At 44.1% G+C, this 20516-nt stretch overlaps 1 protein-coding gene across 1 annotated transcript in view; it reads left to right on the forward strand.

Annotated features, from left to right (window-relative positions):
• LOC144142834 (protein MEMO1) overlaps positions 1 to 19500 on the forward strand; it is a 29867-nt gene extending 10367 nt beyond the window's left edge. The window contains exons 5-9 of the mRNA XM_077674610.1: positions 565 to 676; positions 3567 to 3703; positions 6208 to 6284; positions 9087 to 9191; positions 13497 to 19500. Of these exons, the coding sequence (XP_077530736.1) occupies positions 565 to 676; positions 3567 to 3703; positions 6208 to 6284; positions 9087 to 9191; positions 13497 to 13634 (569 nt within the window). The 3' untranslated portion in view covers positions 13635 to 19500. The remainder of the gene's footprint in view (positions 1 to 564; positions 677 to 3566; positions 3704 to 6207; positions 6285 to 9086; positions 9192 to 13496) is intronic.
• The last annotated feature ends 1016 nt before the right edge of the window (positions 19501 to 20516 follow it).

Raw genomic sequence — 20516 nt, forward strand, 5'->3', positions numbered from 1 at the left:
CACTACGGCGCGCCTCATCGCCTGCGTTGCGTCGGCGCGTTAAACCCCACAATCAATCAATCAATCATTGCGATCGTAGCGGTTTCTTGATTTGTTATGGTTTCGCTGTTTTAATGCCCTTACCCTTCGATTGTCGCGTGTACACCCGTATGTATTTAATCCCCATAAGAAGTGACTTTCATGGTTTTATCTTGGGCGGGATGAACGCACCACGTGAGATTTTGAAAGTATGTATTTGTGTTTCTTTTCAATGAACAAATAGTTGCGAGTTAGTGCCGTGTCGTCTATGTTTTTTCTACTTTTATCCCTGTTTTGTAAGCGCTTCCACCTTCAAGATGTGTATTCAGGCAGGACTTATTTTGTTATAATTCTGTTGTTGAGCTGAACCGGGAAATATGGGGATTCGCAAACCGCAGTTTCGGTTCAGTTCTCGGTTCAGGTTGCCACTCGGTTCCAGGCCAGCACCCTGATGTAATAGGTTGAATGAAACTGGTCTCGTACCTAAAGTTTGAACTTGGCATTCTTTGTCATTGTTCACGTTTTTGTTTTCCCACCTTGCTGCAGTGTATGAGGAGCTGTTCGAGACGGGCGCATTCGAGGAGGTCTCCCTGCACGTGGATGAGAACGAGCACAGTCTAGAGATGCACCTGCCTTACATCGCAAAGATCATGGAGAAGTGAGTACTGGACCCCTGTTTTCTTTTCCTTGCTGTTTTAGAGCGTAGCTCTTAAGCGCCCGCTCCTGTGGTTTTGCGTCGCCGCCGGCCTCGTTTTAACCGAACAGAGAGGACACTGAACATAGATGAGATGGAGCAAGCAGTAAAGCAGAGGGGAAAAGTAAAAAGTATGGCGAAAGAAAGTGTGAAGGGGAGGGTGGCATGCCAGCGTATATGCGTTTCCTAGTCAGTACAGCCAGCCGTCACCCGAGCTTATGGGGGTTATATCACAGCATAAACATACCTAAAGCACGCAAAACCACCCGAATTGAAATAAATAACAGTCAAAACGGACCTGCAATTGTTGAAAACCACGGCGTAGGAAAATAGTCTACAGAAATAGCCGAAGCGGACCTAAGAGGGGAAAACCCGCAAAAGCGTGCAAGAAGCAGCAGCTGAAACTGACCAAAAGGCAGCGAAAATACCAGAAATCCCATTTATAATGCATCAAGATGTCATAAATAGATTATATGAGTGATAACAAATGTTAATATTCAAATATGACAAACTCCCGAAAAAGAAGAAAAAAAAAGTGGAAACGGGATTTGAACCCGGGTTATTCTGTTAGCTCCGCAGGAGCGGAACTACTACACTACGAGAACAAGCGGTTGCGAGCGAATAAATTGAGGGCCACATGCGCGTGGACATAGCTTCAAACATGCCCCTAGATGGCGCCATGCGTCGCTTGGCTGTGCTGACTGGGAAACGCCTGTACGCGGCTGCGCGAGACATGCTTGGCGGCGGCGACGCGCTGTGCGGTAACGCCACCAGAAAGCGCGTGCCGTTGTGCATTCGCTGATGACGGGATCACTTTTTGAGATGGAGCTGCTGTGTGCCGTCACCTAGAAGACTTCAGTTCGTGCTGTGCCCGAATTTCGCATTACGAAATATCGTAATCGTCGCCAAATTTTTTCGACTTCTTCTACAATCCCAGCGTGCTTAGACAAGGGAAGGCCTCTGCTTGGGCCGAAGTCTAACCGAAACTTAAATTAAAATTACACTTCTCCTCCACTTAGGTTATAGGCCATTCCCGGCCGCGGCGGCCGCTTTTCTGATGGAGGCGAAAAGCAAAAACGCCCGTGTGTACGAGATTTCGGCGCACGTTAAAGATCCCTAGGTGGTCAAAATTAATCCGGAGCCCTCCACTACGGCGCGCCTCATCGCCTGCGTTGCGTCGGCGCGTTAAAACCCTACAATCAATCAATCAAATCAATCAATCAGGTTATAGGCCACCTTTGTAATAGTAAACTTTACCATACCTTCCTAAAGGAAGTCAAGAGAAGCTTTGCCAAATCAAAAGTGCGTCAAAAGTGCATCGAAACCTTCACTGAAAGTGCGTCCAATCGATCGTGAAAGCTTCAAAGGTTCAAATCGCGAACGAAGAACGAACCCGTGCGATGATTTTTTGTGCACTAAGCAAACGCACCTATGAACGATCAAAATGTGCACTGATAAGTGGTTTATCTGATGAAGGTATACTATTGTACTCCTTCTTCCTGATCGATATGCGTGTATCATCTCATCTAGAACCGTTCCTTTTTCGCGATTTTCAAGCAAGTGTTTTTGCAGAATGGAAGCCCGTTTTCACGCACGCACCGTGTGTCCAGAGATCTTATCAGAGCTTTTCTGTCGAGCACCTGGTCTATGGGGAGATGCGTTTGGTTTTTGACAGGACGCCATGTGCCCCATTAAAAATGCTTTCGCTTTAAAATGTCGCATTGCGCCGGCCCAACCACACGCATGCGTAAAATTGACGTACTCGCACAATGACATATGCCGCTGCCTTCACACCAAATGACGAGATTGGAGAGGGCGAGTAACCACAACATATCGCCGCAACGCGCACGTAAACCAATGCACCGCGCAGTGTGGCTAGACTACCCTGGACTCAGTGTTGTGGCGACCAGTTCAACTACACTTTAGCTGAAATAAAACAGATAATGCCTATTCTAACGAAATTGTGTATATTCAATACAGAAGCAACTAAAACAAAAACAGTTCCCGGGACATCTAAAAATGCTAAGAATTAGTATGCTTACTTGGCGGGCACAAAACCCTCCGCCACCTTTGGTGTAAACTCCCTTGCTTTCATAGTTGCTCATTGCCTCGCGTGTTTTCTCCCGTTGTCTGCTGTCCGTATTTTACAAACTACTTAGTTTTGTCATATAATAAATAGTTAAGTTAGCTTAGTTATCAATTAACTCCCTCGGTATGTGACCTGACCGCCAGATAACATCACCGCCAGAGGTTGACATCAACACCGTGTACCTGAAAGTTTGCGTCAATGTCTGGCTGGCTCTGACTTGGGCGTAACAAGCGTGTAGCGATGTACTCAGCAAGGACGCAGGTTTGATTCCCGGCCGCAGCGGCCGCTTTTCTGGTGGAGGCGAAAAGCAAAACCGCCCGTGTGTTCGAGATTTCGGCGCATGTTAAAGATCCTCAGGTGGTCAAAATAATGTGCAGCCCTTCACTATAGCGCGCCTCATCGCCTGTGAAGTGTCAGTGTGTTAAACCCTACAATCAATCAATCAATCAATCAATCAATCAATCAATCAATCAATCAATCAATCAATCAATCAATCAATCAATCAATCAGCAATGTATTCGGCGTGCGCCGGACTACACCGGTTCTTTACGCGCTTACAGGGGTTTACGCCATTGCGCGAGCACGTCGATTTTACGCGTCCATGTTGTTGGGCCTTACCTCCAATGTACATGTTGTACAGTCAATTTCCTCTGCATGATAGTTTTTGTAGGTCACCAAGTTTCTTGCACGCAGCGTGTAGGTGTTATTGGCGGAAATTTTGGAACTGTGGTGCTGAGTGCTGTCGTCCTCCTGTGCCCCCCTCAGCCAGGAATTCACCATAGTGCCCATCATCGTGGGGTCACTGAGCCCAGAGAATGAGGCCTTCTACGGGCGACTGCTGAGCAAGTACCTGGCGGACGCCGACAACCTCTTTGTCGTGTCCTCAGACTTTTGCCACTGGGGTCAGTCCGGCACTCTGCCACCTCTCTCTCTCTCTCACTGTGTGACACATGCGCACTTATTTGTACTGTAGTTTTGAGTGTAGTGACCCCAGATCCCAACCATGAGGCAGAGATAATTAGAAGGATAAGGATGGGTGGAAGCTCCCCTCGGCAGGCATTCTCAGATAATGAATGGCAGCCCTGAATAAGAAAGTGTATGACAGCCACATCTTACCGGTACTCACCTACGGGGCAGAAACTTGGAGGCTCACTAAGAGGGTTCAACTTACACTGAGGACGACTCAGCGAGCAATGGAATGGAAGATGATGGGTGTACACTAAGGGACAAGAAACAAGAGGAGTGGGTCAGGGAACAAACGCGTGTTAAGGACATAGTAGTAGAAATTAAGAAGGAAGAAATGGAGACGAGGGCAGGGCATGTAATGCGAAGGCAAGATAACCGTTGGCCATTAAGGGTAACAGAGTGGATACCTAAAGAAGGCAAGCTTGGCAGGGGGTGACAGAAAGTTAGATGGGCAGATGAGATCAAGAGGTTTGCGGGGACAAATTGGTCGCAGTTCGCACAGGACTGGGGTAATTGGAGATCCGTGGGAGAGGCCTTTGCCCTGCCGTAGGCATAGACAGGATGACGATGATGATGATGATTTTTTAGTGTATAACCTGCACCAATAATTCATAGAATTTTAAGAGTTGGAAGTCAGGGTGCCCCGATACTTTGCCCCCAATTGCAGCTTCATTGCAGTCTGCACTGTACCATGAAGCATACATCATCACAGCAGGGATTAGACAGCTGTACGCATTGCGCAGTTTTTATACAGTTCCATTTTCCTGCCCCAAGCTGTTTCAAAAGCATGAAAATTGCAAAAAAATTGCGCCAAACTGCTCCAAGGCAGCCTGAAAAGCAGGGATACTGATGCTCCCGTAAGGTTTACTGGGAAAAATGTCAACTTGACAACTTAACTTTTCAAGCAGCCCCAACGTGACGCTCTTTTTAGGGGTTTGATTGGTTGATCAATCATTCAGTCAAAAAAAAAAACAAAAAACACAAGGATCAGATAGCGAAACACGTCTCGGAGATCGGTTTTTTAGAAAGTCACATGTTCAGATTACAGTTGAACCTCGTTATAAGAGACATGGATGTAAGAGACAAATGGGTATAAGAGACGCTATTCACCCACATGGTTGGCTGCCCTATCTTTCCCATTAAATTGAGCTCTTTTTTAACAGACATCGGATGTAGAAGACAGTTGGTAATAACGGACAAGTCATCCTTAAACTTCCATCAATAATCTCGCTTGTAACAGACATTTAAACTTCAGATGCAGTGCCACCAGTCACTAATTGCAGTTGCTTGCATTGTGGAAACACAGGTGGACGACAGACGCCTGCAGTCGCAATTTATTATAACTTCAGCAAACACACAGTGGTTCAGTCAGCTATGAAATGACGATGAGAAGCCCTGCCAATGGAAATGCAACTTACAGAAGTGGTTGAAGCTTATTGCCATCCATGGGAGCGCATCCGCACATGCGGGCTCTCCCACTCGCGTAGCTCCCAATCAAGAAGCATCGCAGATGTTGAGTCCTGCAAGCGTAATGAATAGCCTGAGCACACAGTGGAAGAAGCTGTGCGCTCTGGCTATTCATCAGGCTTGTGAACTCAACATCTACGATTCATCTTCCACAAACAGGGAAAGGAAAAAAAGCTTGTAGAATAGGTTGTAAAAAACACTGTAAATACAGTCATGAAGCAAACAAAGATTCAGAGCTGTTTCACAAATTCTGGGGGCCAAGCATAAATTAGAATGAATCTTTTGCAACATGCTGTAGCGCTCTTTTGAACTTATTTTAGTCACACGGTGCCCATATTGAACTAGGGTCTGATTAGTAAGTGAAAACATGGCTCCCTGCTTATAAGAGACATCTCATATAAGAGACAGAAACTGCTCCCCGGTACGTGTCTCTTATAAAGGGGTTCAACTGTACATGTTTTATAGTCTGGGATTACAAACATAATTTCAGTCTTCAACTCATAATGAAAACATTTTACGATTGAAGTTTTTTCGTTTGATATTATTAATGTAACCCTACATTGTGTTGCATACGACCTCAATAAAATTTAAGGTTGTAAGACGGTGGCAGCGCAGTTTGCACCTTGTGATACTGTGTTAGAAAAAAGAAAAACTTTCTCCAATGGCTGTTTCAGTGTTGTGTACATTCTATACTGATTTATAAGAACTTTTCCCACCGCGTTGCTAAAAATTTGATTTTTTTAGGCTCCCAGGTAGGCATTTCAAATTTTGCTAACTGCTCTAAATGCACGTTTTTCTGCTCTGAAATTGAAATTTTGCTGCTCCAAAAAAACTGCTCTCAAATCGGTTTCTTGACCCTTTCACAGCCATCATTGAATTTTCCCCCCCGTTCTACTGTATACTTATAGTACCCGCTTCCATGCTGGAGCTGAACGGGTAATGCCACAGTGGTCACCCCTGTGATCTGTTGCAGGGGCTAGGTTTCACTATCAGTTCTACGACAAGTCCTGGGGCAACATCTACCAGTCCATTGAGAAGCTAGACAAACAGGTGAGTGGCCGACGCGTGCACGTATTTTGCGCACCAAATTATTCGTAAAAATATTTTATTTCGATTACAGGGTGTACTTTTTTTAGCTAATTGTTTACAAAGATGCGCGCTGCATCTACCGACACTGGTTAGTGGTTACGGCGCATCGGAAGGAGCGGAGAAGAGTTGCTCTCGCAGCGAGGTACTGCGTGAAGGGAATTTTCGCCAGAATTCAGACCTATATAAATAGGGTTGTTCGTTCTCTGGGTTTATGTTTTTTTTTTTTTAATCGGGGAAGAAGGGGGGTGGTTGAGAATCGGGTGCTATTTTTCGAACAGCTAATTGGGGAGGAATTAGGTTTTTTTGTAAAACCATTCCAGAATTCGGGTTTTTTTTTTTTTTTTTTTTTGCCAGATCTACAGATGTACCATGTAATACACTCTGTTTTACGAGCTTCTCAAATCTAACACGTGAAACTGGTGTTTGTTTCAAGCTGGTGGTCGGCGGGACATCAGGGTTGTCTAGCAAATACTCTCCGAAATTTGGCATTTGTTCGGAAATGAATCCCTAATGATGACAGTAAAGAGCATTGATAACTTCTAAGAAATGAAACATTTTATTGACAAAAAGCTGGACATCGATTTTTTACACGTCCTTGTTTACATAGATTACCATCAGCAATCGCAAATTGTCGGTCTCCATTCAGGACCTGCTGTCCGATCATTGAATGTACCTCAGCCGGGAGAAAGTTTTCTCGACATCACAGTTTCCGTCAGCTGGACACAGCAATGTCAGTGCAGTGTTTGCCAGCTTGGGGTAGTGAGCGGTACAGTCATGCCAATACTCAATGAGTTCAAAAGCAGTGTTTGTGGGGATTGCAAGTCCCTAATGTTAATTTTGGTTTGTGCGCCGACGACATTGCACTTTGGATCAACAAACGCAGCGAAGCTAAAATTGAGAGCACTCTACAAAGGGGAGTAGAAACAGCGATAGAAGAGGCTGTTTGGGCGGGCCTCACCTGTTTGCCAGCCGAATCCCAGCTGCTCATACACCCACCAAAAACACAAAACACCCCCCCCCACTCCCCCGAATATCCACATACACATGCGAGGAGACCCCACAATCAAAATCTTGGGATTAAGGGGGGACATGACGGTAAAAACAATTTCTTTTAATTTTTAAGTAAACTCTGTGAAACTTGTCAATCGTGCTGCTTTTTTCCCACTCATTTCAAATATGGTATTATTGTTTTAGTTGGTAAATTAGTTTCCAAGACAATTAGAGGTAATTAACAATTTTTGGAGGAACGATAGACAAAACAGTGTTGGCCATAAAACTGTAATCTTTACATTTTCCAACACTATGAACCCTGGTGAGTGCAGTAAGAGAATTGGTTTTTCAATGCATCGCCTAGAACTAATTTTACAGCTCATTAAACTTCGGTGTTTGAAATGGGCATTGGAAATGGTGTTACCAAAGTTTAATGAGCTGTAAAATTCCTTCCAAGTGGTGCATCAAGAAACTGTTTGTCTTATAGTATTGGAAAATATAAAGGTTACAGTTTTACGACCAACACTGTTTTGTGTGTTGTTCCTCCAAAAATGACTAATTATCTCGAATTATATTGGTAACTAATTGTCTTGCTCTAAAAATAATGACATATGTGAAATTAGCGGAGAAAAAGCAGCAAGTCTGACAAGTTTCACAGAGTTTACTTCCCAATCAAAGGAAGCTGTTTTAAGAGCAGTGTCCCCCCTTAACCATCCAACGTAACAGATCCAATACTCACTTCATACGCCAACTCGAACAACACGCCACACAAGCAATAGGTTTACTTCGACGAGTTACCAATAGACACAGAGGCCTCAGGGAAGCTGAATGCCTCCGGTTCCTTCGAGCCTTTGTCCTAAGCAGGCTGACCTACTCCCTTCCATATCTACACCCACCTAACTAAGCAGAGTCAACCTCATACTCAGAAAAGCCTATAAAGCAGTGCTACCACTGCCCCTCAGCACTTCCACTACCAAATTCAAAACCCTAGCTGTGCACACCACCGCAAAAGTGTGAGGGGGAAGGCGGTATGCCGAGGCAGCGCTGCAAAAAACCTGCACACACCGCGTGATGCATGGACATATATAGGTCCTTTGCCGTCCTCTTACTTGCTCCTTTCTCTTTCAATAAAGCAACTCTCGGCTCATCCGATCAATGTGACGTTTGTGCGGGAGGTTCAAACACGTGTACAACAACATGCTCGGCGGCAGCGACGCGCTGCGAAATAACAACAGAGTAGTGCGCACTGCCGTGTGTTCACTGATCACACGGTCGCTTCCTGAGATGCAGCAGCTATGTGCTGTTATCGAGAAGACTGCAGTTTGCGCTGTGCACAAATTTGGCATTAGGGAGTGTAGTAATCGTCATTTTCTCACCTGTAGAAAAAAATAAGTGCGCCTAAATGAACGAGAGAACTGTGGAGTGCTATCGCCGGAGGTGGCTCTGTGCCGTAACAAAATGAGTGATTGGTACTGGTTACACACGCATCAGCCGTGTCGGTTAAATGTTGACTCCCCAAAGCAAATCAAGATCAAGTAGGGTTGAATCTTGACCGAAATGAACATGTCTTATGGGTTCATTGTATAAATGTTGGACATGTTTTTCGGCTGAAAAAGAAGGATCACTGTGGCCTAGCAGTGTACATTGGTGGACAGGTTTTTGTGTTCTTCAGTCTTTTATTTTGTCTGTGTTCGTGCTTACACTGATTTATACACCTAACCGTAGTTTGCTGGAGAGTGAGTGGCTTCTTGGACAACCCTTTCTCTTTTGCAGGGGATGAGTATAATTGAGGAGCTGTCTCCGACCGCCTTCACGGGGTACCTCAAAAAGTACGGCAACACCATCTGCGGACGCCACCCCATCGGAGTCCTGCTAAACGTGAGCGCACTTTTTCCGTCTAGACCTTTACCCCTTGAAAACGAGGGTCGAGTTGCTTGTCGAGGAAGTGAGAGGCTTAAGGGGGGCACTGGTCTTGACTGAAAATTTGCCAAAAAAGCAATTTTCTGTATTAATTTTATTTGCAGTCTACAGGTCCCAAAGAATGTATGTGCAAAATATTATAGCTGTACCAAGAAGTATTTACAAAACTATTGCCCTTTGAGGTCGCCCAAATGACCATTTTCAGCTATGTTTCCGAACTCCGTGCCTTGTTTTCTCAGCACCAACTTTTTTCCTGCGAGGTCAACTGTCGGGGTACCGCATCTTTGGATGTGCTGGTCAGATTTTTATCATTTTTGCTGCATTCGAAAGCTTATGAACGGAACAGTGCAATGAACCCCCGAAAGTATACAATTTCTTTTTGCTAGCACAATTTTTTACGCAGTTTGTTTTATGAAAACATTGGCAATTGATGACCTGATATTTAATAAGTTTACATTGCAAAAACAATGCTAAAATTACTGCTGTGATATAGTTGCACTCCCTGGTCATTTTAGAGCACAGAGGGATAAAAAGTATTCGAGTATTTCATGGGTAGATAATGAAAAAATTGCCGGATACGGAATGGCATAACATGTTGCACAATTCTGAACTTGCCCCACATAAACGAAAACTGTCTGCACATTTGAGCTTGGAATGTTAAAATACACTTCATGTGTAAATCTCAAGCACACAGGTTAAAACATAACAAAACTGTTCTCAAGACCAGTGTCCCCCCTTAAATTAGCACTATAGTATATCTTCCAGCCATGACAGTGAAAATGAATCGGGAGCAAATATCGTATGTTTTCGAAATGCGGTGCAATACTTTAAAAAAGCCCTAGTGAATTGGTTTTAAGCAGTGGCAATCAACTCATGTAAAAATTTTTGACATTGTATTGCAATCCGCACTATTTCGCATGCTGACTCTGGTGTCGCTAATTTTATTGGAAAAATTTGATACTTACGCCAGATAACACGGAAATCAAAAGACCAGTAGTACTGCCCATCGGCTCTCGGGCTAAGCAGTTGTGATGTCACCAATATCGATTTATGTATGGCCTGCTTGTTACAAAGAAAAGTTCTGAGTTTACAAATCAGTACTAGGGTTGTTGAGTCTGCATTGGATATCATCACTCGGGTGCTAAAGTACGCTGAGCGCAAAAATTGTCGCTTTGCCACATTCTGAAAATTATGTCATTTCTGGTGTCGTTTTGTCGGGAGGCGGGAAGTTTGAAAATTTGCGGTTATTTGTGGATTTCCTTTGGCATATCATGGTTTGCTGCCGGTCGGGCTAGTTACCAGAGACCAGTTATTTCAAACAGAATAAAAACAAAAGGCTGATTCAATAGCCTCCTAAGGTGGCAGTTGCAGCTTGTAAAAAAAAAACACCAGTACAAAATTGCGAGAATAGACTGGTATGGGAAGTAGCTGAGAGAAATGTCAAAAGAATGATAAGTGTCTTGTTTTTTTTTTACACACGGAAACACTTCTTTATAATGAAAAGAGGAGCTTGATTTTGTCGCTTACGATTCAAAATCGTTGGGCACGTTCAGTGTCCACTTTGAGAGAAAAGTGGGGCGGTGTGTAAGGTATTTCAAAAGAGAAAATCTTGATTAGCTTGAAGCACCACTGAAAGGTAAATAACACCTCGAAAGCAAGCACTGTAGATTCGGGAATCAGCTTGGCTGAAAGACGTTGCATCTCGGAGTAAGAGCCAGAAGTTGAGTTTGGCGGGGTGTGTGATGTGGGGCGCCGATAATACGTATCACCGACAGGTGAAAGAAAAACAGATGCGTGGAACACGTTTTAAAGTGTGGTCCCCCATAGTACTACGGGAAAAGGTGAGATATGAAAATTAGGGTGTAAAAGGTTGAGTTTGCTGACAGCGTGGTCAGAAGCCATTCGGGGAAGCTTTCATTTTACAGTAGAGGGGTGCACCCCACCCACTTAAGGGAGGACACTGCTCTTAAAAAAACTTTTTAATTTTTAAGTAAGCGCTGCGAAACTTGTCCGTCTTGCTGCTTTTGCCCCAGTGATTTCAAATACGGCTTTATTTTTTCAGTTGGTCAATTAGTTCCCAAGATAATTATAGGTAATTAACCATTTTGGAGGAACAATAGACAAAACTGTGTTGGTCATAAAACTATAATCTTTTCACTTACCTCACCCCACGCGGCCTCTTCAGCATTCTTAAGGAGCCCACCTGTTTTGGGTCGAACTGTACGCATTTAAGATGTCCCAAGTTACAAACCCCCCACCAGCTACTTCCCCTTCCCCCACTTGACGTATAGTCTTCCTGCCACAATAAAGGCTTCCTCCTCCTCCTCCTCCTCCTCCTCCTCCTCCTCCTCCTCCTCCTCCTTCTCCTCCTCCTCCTCCAACACTATGAGCCCTGGTGAGTGCAATAAGACAATCAGTTTTTTGATGCATCGCTTGGAACTAATTTTACAGCTCATTAAACCTTGGTTGCACCAGTGGCAAGGAACCATTTTGAGTGCCCATTTCAAACACTGAAGTTTAATGAGCTGTTAAATTAGTTCCAAGCGATGCATAAAAAAACTCATTCTCTTATTGCACTCACCAGGGTTCATAGTGTTGGAAAGTGTAAAGATTATAGTTTTATGACCAACACAGTTTTGTCTATTGTTCCTCCCAAAATAGTTAATTACCTATAATTATCTCGGGAACTAATTTACCAACTTAAAAATAATGCCATATTTGAAATCAGTGTGGCAAAATCAGCAAGTCTGACAAGTGTCACAGAGTTTACTTAAAAATTAAAAGAAATAGTTTTAAGAGCAGTGTCCCCCCTTAAAGGAGTACTGACACGAAATTTTTGTGTTACGTTTTTTTAATGGCTATAGCTGCTTTTGAGGCCAGTAATCATAGAATGGCACATTAGATTGTCAAACGCAGCATAAATAATTACTTACAGCTCCATTTATTCGTCTCAGTTTCGGTTTCGGTGAAGCGAACACCGAGGCAGTCGCTATGACAGGACGGCGCATTTGATGTCACTGTTCTCATCGCACTACAACCGATGCCAGTCTGGGTGCGCGTGCTCACCAGACTGGCCTGACTGGCCGTAGTTTTATGTGACGTCAGCGCCAAAAACTGTGACGTGATGCACAAGGTGGAAAAGCGCGCGGCAGCAGCACCGCGGCCGCCTCAATACGTCACGGGAGTTCTGACGTCGGCCGTTTAGGTCGAAGCTCAGATGACGTGATGAGCTTGCTCGATAGCGCGGACGAGTTATCTCGTGCGTGCAAGGATTCAGATTGATTTAAAATATGTTCTACTGAAGGGTTAAGATTTTAACTTTTGAGGGGGTATCTCCATATACAAAGGGAGCTTTTTACATAGTTATCTGAGCTTTGAAATTTTGTGTCGGTATTCCTTTAAAAATATTTTTATCATTTTTGCACAGCGGCGAATAAAACTTAAGCTGTTTTAACCCACTGTATTTACTCGCGTAACGATCGCACTTTTTTTTTTTCCAAAAATATGGTGCAAATTTAAGGGTGCATTCATTACGCCAGGTATAAATTTTTCGCGAAAAAAGTTTGAGCGCAGAAAACGCAAGTTGCAGGTCAGAATTTTTACGATAAGTCTCCCGAATATAATAAACGTAAACAAAAACATACTAAAAACGCCACCGACCACCGAGTGACGCGAAATGCAGTGTTCTCATGAATTACGGAACGCGCCGGAACGAGTTTGCTGCGAGGTGAGAACAGGTCGACCAGTAAGTGGCTGCTGCTGTCACAGTGTAAGACATCAAGATACAGCCGCCGACGCAGCAAGCCGAGCGCGTTTTTTTATTTCTCTTGTGAGTACATTATGGGCATTTAGTGAGAGTTTCTTCCGCACCAATAATGAACTCATGCTTGCCGATATCGCTAATATCATCAAGTCCGCGGCAATAACGTAGCCACGTCTGCTTTGAAAGAGGAGGAACCTAAGGTAAGCACGACCATCGTCATCTAGACTTGGCACACATACGACATATGGCTGCGGCAAGATCAGGGTGCGATCATTGCGCGGGAAATAAAAAAAGTCCTATTTTGAAGACGGACTTCAGGGGTGCGATCATTATGCGAGTAAATACGGTATTTCCACGTGCAGATTTCAAATGTGGTGGTATGAGTTTGCTCCAAAGGCTAGCAGTTTTGAGAGCAATGTTTCATGTGTTCTCACTTTTTAGAGAGGTGCTTAGAGTTGATAGTGATGATAATGGTGCCCGCTCCCTGGCTCTCCTTGCAGGCTGCGGACACTCTCCAGAATTCTGGCAATGGCCACAGGATGGCGCTTAAGTTCCTGAAGTATGCCCAGTCCAGTCAGTGCATGAGCATGAGTGACTCTTCCGTCAGCTACGCCTCTGCCGCCCTCCGCCTCGAGTGATGATGATCTCCGCCATTTGTTTCACTCCCCCACCCTCAGAAGATGCTTGTACTCATTACTTTTGGTCTCGCTGCCGCGCTAACTCCTCTCTTTCGTGAAACGGATTTCTTGCGAGCTAAACGGCGGCGAGACGTGAAGGAACTGCATTTTTTTGTGTGTATGGTGTGCTGAGCAAAGCCCTGTTCTGTGATGTAATGATAAGACCATGATAAGACCTCGAATGGTGACGCTCAGTCTCTGTCTGATTGAAAGACTGCTGATGTCTGTGCAGACATCGGGGAAATTAGGCTTAAGCTGACGGAAATGCTAGCTTCAAGTTTCGTTAGCGATGTTTAACATCGTTCAAACTTTAGGTATTGCTTGATTTAGTGAAACTGTGATATAAGGTCTAACTCTGCTTGTAACTGTGAAGGGGAATAAACAAGAATTAACCCTTTCAGACGTAATGTACACAACTGTGTACTATTCAATCCTGCAGTTTTTACAAAAAATGCCAAAAACTGAAAGTTTCCGCTAGTTTATCATAATTTTGTATCCTTCATCTAACAATGAAGATTTTAGAGCTATTTGGTGGCTGATAAGATTACTACAACCGTGTAAACAAACAAAATGGCGACGCACGCGACGGCTTTAGTGGGTGAGCTTTTTCAACTCTTTCTTTTCTCAAGACTTGTTTTCTCAAGACTTGCAACGCTAAAAAATATAAATGCAGTGCATATCACGCAAATGTCTGCGTATGTGGAAATATTCAGCACAAGTTGACGCTCCTGACCTCTGTGATGCTATGTACACAGATCTGTATATGACTGTAAAAAAACTGAGATTGTGTTGGGGTCAGTAACCTGCCAATCCATCTTATTTGGTGAAATACAGAGCATGGAAACGGCAAAAACAATTTTGTTGGGGGAAATAGCGAGCGGCGTCTGAAAGGGTTAAAAGAGACTTGTACACGTGGATTCTTTTCAGTGCTTTATTTATTAATCGGGCAGAGTTGTGTGAAGGTCATGCCCTGAGCGCCAAGTGGAGTCATCTGTTTTAAATGCTACGCTCGCACTGTCGCTAGCTTGTTTCATTCAAAATAATGCTTAGCTGTGAGGCCTGCTTTTGCGTTTTCTGATATTTGGAGTGACTTTTATTTGTTTGCAGCTAACTTATTTTTGAGTGAAATCTTGCTAAGTGTCCTCGCTTGCACGCATTTGCAGCATGCGAAACGTGCTGGTATGAAATTTATTTTTTACGACACTCTGCTTGGAGTTGAAAGGATGACGACGGACTGAAGGTTAGTGGAGTTCTCAGTCTTCACATGGTTGTACGAAGCAGTGCTTTAGGAAAAAAACCTCATGGGGGGAAAAGGCATGTATTTTTGCTTGACACTATAATGGACATTTGTGCCAAAAATAGGCTGTCTGACACGTTAAGTTTCAGGGTGTAATTTAAAACAAACTTCCTCAGTTTTAAACATTGCAAAGAAATGTACGCTGTGGGCAACTGTGCGAGACTGATGTGTTTGAAAATCCGTGATGGGGTGCCTACCGTAATGTTCCGAGAGAACGCCAACCCTCGAAACATCGCCAACCCCTTTTAGGGATGAAATATTCAATTTACTAAAAGACCCCAAAGATCACTCACCCCCTAAACTCGATGGCTTTAGCGCCGATGAGTGAACACAATAAACGCGAATCATCTATTCATGTGTTGATGCGGTAACTATTTGTCCTTTCTGCACTTGACCCGAAAGTTCGCCGATCTCTTTTTTTTTTTTTTAATTTATAGCTTTGCAGTTTTGGTTAGCCGTGCGGACATGTTTTTGCAGTTTTTAGCACCGGACCCGAAAGATCGCCTATCTTGTATTTTTCACTAGATATCTCGGCACTTTGGGTGGGCGTTCTTTCGGAACTTTATAGTAATGTTCTTTCTAGTTCTTGAAACAAGTCAAGGAGGAAAGCCTGCCGCATAAAGACACTTTGGTGCTTTGCTGTGAGCTAATTTTTGAGGTGAAAGCCATAGAACTTTCGGTTTTGTGGAATGCATCAGGTACACAAAATTGCGCAGAAAATCGTAGCGCACACCAGGAAAGGGAGAAAGCAGTGCTGGGGGAGGGTTCTGAGAAAGACACTTGCTGCACGTGCAACACTGCACGTGCGAGCCTTGAGAAATGCAGGTACCGATGGCGGCAAACAACAAGCTCCCGGCCGTGGCTAGCGAGCAGAATTGGCTTCGGAGGGGGGCTGTCCTGGGGGCTGGTCAAATACTGATGAACGCGGCTGGAAAAGCTTGGCGGAATGTTCAATGGCAGATCGACAGAAGGGCCAACTAGGTTTTTTGCCTTCACGTTCTTTGAAAGTGCTAAGCATCCCCATGACATTTTGTTGCGAATAGTGTTGGTAGGGGTCGGTGGAGTGCGAAAAGTTGGTGATTATGTAACACCCCTGTCACACGGGCACTTTCAATCCGGATTGAAGTGAAGCGAGACTGGCTTTTTGAGTGCGCTTGACGCACCGCCGCTGCTGCACGGCACGTTTCAATCCCGATTGAGAAGTTGCACCGGTTGCACTCGCGTACGCCAGGTGGCGCCAAAAATGTACTTCGTGGCCGGCGTCTGGTACCTTTGCGCAGTCGTAGGTATTTGTAACTATATAAATGTTACTGCACACTTATTTGGGGCAAGTTATTTGATACAATTTCTAGCGTTAGTTGAAGTTGTCAGCTTCTGTGCCATTGCTCAGCGGGGACGAGAGTATCGCCGCTTTCATCCGATCGTGCTTGGAAACCTCAATCGTGCTTTAGAAACCAGGATGGAGTTTCAGCGGTATCAGGATCGATCGCGATTGAAACTGCCGTGTAGCAGTGCCTGATCCGGATTGAACTCGGTCCGGATCGACTCAATCGCGATTGAAAGTGCCCGTGTGACAGGTGTATAATAAAGACAAAGATTGTACTTTTAGTCAAGTACCCCTGCCCAGCAATTTTTTTCTTCCAACACTTCAACGCGCAAAGCCATTCCCATTATAAGCCAGCTTTGCTGGGTGGCTAAACGGTGCTTTATATCGATTGCTCCAAGGCATTCCTTCCTTTTTTTTTTTGTGGAGGGAAATGCACAGGAAAATGCAGTCAGTGGCGGATTTGCACGTTTCGTTAATTGGTCCGCATTGACTTGTTTGAAAGCAAAGTGATTTGTTTGTACTTTCTTGAGGAACCTCGGATTATTCTGGTAGATCAAACATTGCTGCTCAAATGTCCGAAGCGTTGTGTTTACCTGCTCTTCATTTTTTAAAACATTGTCATGCAGCCCTTCTGTTATGCTTGTTGCCTTTCTCACCTTCTCCCTTTCTGTTTTGTTTTCTTACTACATACTGCTCTTTTTACTTTCGACGGACTTGTGTAGCTTAGTGTTTTGCAATGTAAGCATATCGAATGTTTGCACGTTTGGTTGTCTGTTGAATTGTTACAGATTTCAATTGTACCTAATATTTTTCCTGCCGCATTTAAGTAATGGGGTAAAAAATACATAAACTACAAAATGTGTGTGCAAAATTTTGGGGGTCATCTTTGTTCTGGTATGGGCGTAATGGTAATAGTAGGTGACCGGTCTACATGGATTAGAAATAGTCATCGGACAAGAAAATCAACCTGACATTGCTTTTTTGAAGTGGGGGTTGTGAAACTAAAAGTAAAAAACGCAGAAACGCTAAGGACGCGGGTTCGATTCCCAGCTGCAGCGGCCACTTTTCTGATGGAGGCGAAAAGCGGAAACGCCCGTGTGTGCGAGATTTTGGCGCACGTTAAAGATCCCCAGGTGGTCAAAATTAATCCGGAGCCCTCCACATAATGGTGCGCCTCATCGCTTGTGTAGCGTTGACATGTTAAACCCAACAACCGATCAATAGAGGACACCCTACAGAAGTTTGCACGTTTTTCTGACCTTCGGATTGTTTTTGTGCCAACATGATTTTGTGTTTGTCTTGACAGCACTTACATACCGCGAGTTGAGCTGCACCAATAGCTCTGACACGAAGAAAGCATTTGTGAGAGAAAAAAGTTGTGTTTATTGTTTACTTGATCGGGGTCGTTTTGGTGCATGCAAACAGTGCCACACAGACCCAGCAGCACATTCGATAGTACTGAATGTGATTTTTGGGGGTGTCTAAAGCTTCATGCTAATCCGAGCCACAAAATAGAATGTGCAGACACCAGTGTGTCGCGATTTTGGCTTTCGTTAAGGATCTCTAAGTGGTCTGAATTAATTTGCAGCCATAGACATTTTGTGCAGACATCTGGAAAGAGTTGGAAGAGCTCCGAGATACATGCATAGTTCTTCATGCATGAAGAATTGGACTAGGGGCTTGAGGTTTGACGGATTTTTCGGAGTTTCTGTTCTCGGAGCAGGAGTTATGTATCGAAGCATAAGGGCGACTGTTTACAAGGTTTGCAATGAGCTTGAGTTGGTGGCTGATTCCACTTTGTTGGACAAAGCATGTTAATGGGGGGGTTGCTGTCGGCATTGAATTTAATAGTGCTGAAGTCTGCGGTAACAGCTGGCATTTGGCGCTGCAAAACGAAAAGTAGATTTATTCAGCATCGTTGTGCTGCTGAGACCAAGGATGCAGGTTCGATTCCCTGCCGCAGTGGCCGCTTTTGTGATGGAGGCGAAAAGCAAAAACGCCCGGGTGTACGAGATTTCGGTGCACGCTAAAGATCCCCAGGTGGTCAAAATTAATCCGGAGCCCTCCACTACGGCGCGCCTCATCGGCTGTGTTGCGTCGGCACGTCAAACGCCACTATCAATCAAATCAATTTATTCAGCATGTATCAGCGGCTGTGCACGGGAGACGATGTGTGCAACCCTTTCTTTTTTACGGCTTGTGCTGAAGCTGAATGAATGGGCAAGTGCTCACGAAATATGTTTGCGGTTTTCATTGAAGGCGCGTTTGCCGTTTCAACTGGTAATCAAGAACTGCAGCTTCGAATGTGCTGTTCAAAAGTAATTCAAGACAAATTGTGGGAAAAAAATACACTTAAACGAACTATTTCTCTGATGCAATGTGTAGAGCAGGTGCGGGACGATTCTGGACTTTGCTACAATATCACTTTTGTGCAGCTTGGCATTGGCCGGGAGAGCCTTGCATCACTGAGGCACTTGTGGCTCTTACTGCATTGCTAAAAAGAGTTGTTTGTGATGAGTCAGGGTGGTCTTTTTCGCCGAGTTAGCCAAGAGTACAGAGCAAGTTCTTTAGAGTGATGTATTGAAGTTGAATGTCTGCAACATCATGCTGTGGACTAAAAGTCGCTATTTCGTTTGTTTTAATGCCTTCCTTACCAGTTCGAGATTTTAGGACTGGCCTTTGCAAGTATGGTGTTTTGTTTTGAACTCTTGCGACTGTAGCGAGAGCTGTTTTAGAAGCGAAAATATCTCGGTGAGTTTAGACACTGCTGTTTAAATAGGAGGAATCTGATTGTAGTTATACAAAAAAGTTGAAAATTTCAAGTTGTCTGATGTGATGTAACGACATGACGTAACGAGGAGTGTCTTCCTGAATCAATGGGACAGAATGACCGTGTGCGAGTACATTGTTGTAGCCCTTGTTTCAGCTTTATCTCAGCAAGGTTCATTATAACCCCGACCGTTAAATGGTTACACTGGATGCACTTGAGGCAGCAGAGTAATTTGTATTAGTGGGAGAGAGATGCGCAAACACTGTTTTTATATCCAAGTGATAGCTGAACTGTGTGCATGTGGGTGGTGATGGGTGTTGCAGCTGCGTAAAATGTTCAGGGTGCTTCGCACAGAGCGCATGTCTGTAAATGTCTGGTTTTTTGTTCCCTTTTGTACAGGAAATAAACTTTGTAGTACGATCGCATTCGTTTACTTCGCTTGCGCATCTGTGTGCTTTGTCTTTCTCTGTTCTTTCATGGTTAGAAAACTGGTGGTCACCGACCAAAGGTTATTAAAAAAGGTTTAAAAAAGGTTTGAACTATGAACCTTTCACCCGACCAGACCAGATTTCATCAAACCTTATATTTCTCTGTTCTTTCTTGGCACCGTAAAAGTAAATTGGGAATCTCGTCTAACTGCCCTCATTTTGGTCCTTTTTGCCAACTAAGCCGTCAATGTGCACCAGCAATCAGTTTTCGCTCTTAGTAGCTGGAATAATTCTAGAGGTTAAGGTTCCAAGGATGTGAGTAATTTTATTGAACTGAAAAAAAAAAAAAAGGTCATCCCAACGCTATAAGCTGTGGCCAGGTACCCTTTGTGTGAGAAGGGAAAAAAAAAAGGTCGAAAGGGGATAGTAAGGATGAAGATCAAGTAGAAATGAGAGTATGGTGAATTGCTGACCTCTCTAGCAGAAAAAGAAGATGGAGCAATGAAGAGTCATTTTGTCGAAATGAGCTTGAAGCTGCTGGTTTGTCATGATATATCGCGGTAAAAACATGGGCAAATAAGACCTCACCACACAATGTTTAATGGTGTTGAAGCAAATATTTTAATTTTTAAAGCGAAGCTTGTTTGCTTCTAGCCACTTTCGGAGGGGGCTGCTGCTGCTGCTGCTTTCTGGCGTCGTGCCTGCTGGCGTCGTGCCCGACAGCACTAGTTATCCTTTGCTTATCTTATCGCGCCCGCTGGTCCCGGTAAGCGACAAGAGATAATGCTCCCTTCCTCGGACCGCGCCTGAAGGGAAACAACGGAATAAATCAGGGGCGGTATTCTCGTAACTGTCCCTTTTGAAAACGTCCCTTTTGCGTCCCTTTCATCGTGACGTACTTCCGGTTAAGTAGTGGCCTTTGATTCAAATACCGTAACTGTTCTTGCAAACGCATTTTAAAGAACTGAAACCGTATCAGAGTATCTTTTATGTGTTCATTGTTCCGCGAGCGAACCAACAA

This window comes from Haemaphysalis longicornis, unplaced genomic scaffold (assembly GCF_048455015.1).
Source record: "Haemaphysalis longicornis isolate Haplotype H1 unplaced genomic scaffold, Haemaphysalis longicornis Haplotype H1 scaffold_6, whole genome shotgun sequence".
NCBI lineage: Eukaryota > Metazoa > Arthropoda > Arachnida > Ixodida > Ixodidae > Haemaphysalis > Haemaphysalis longicornis.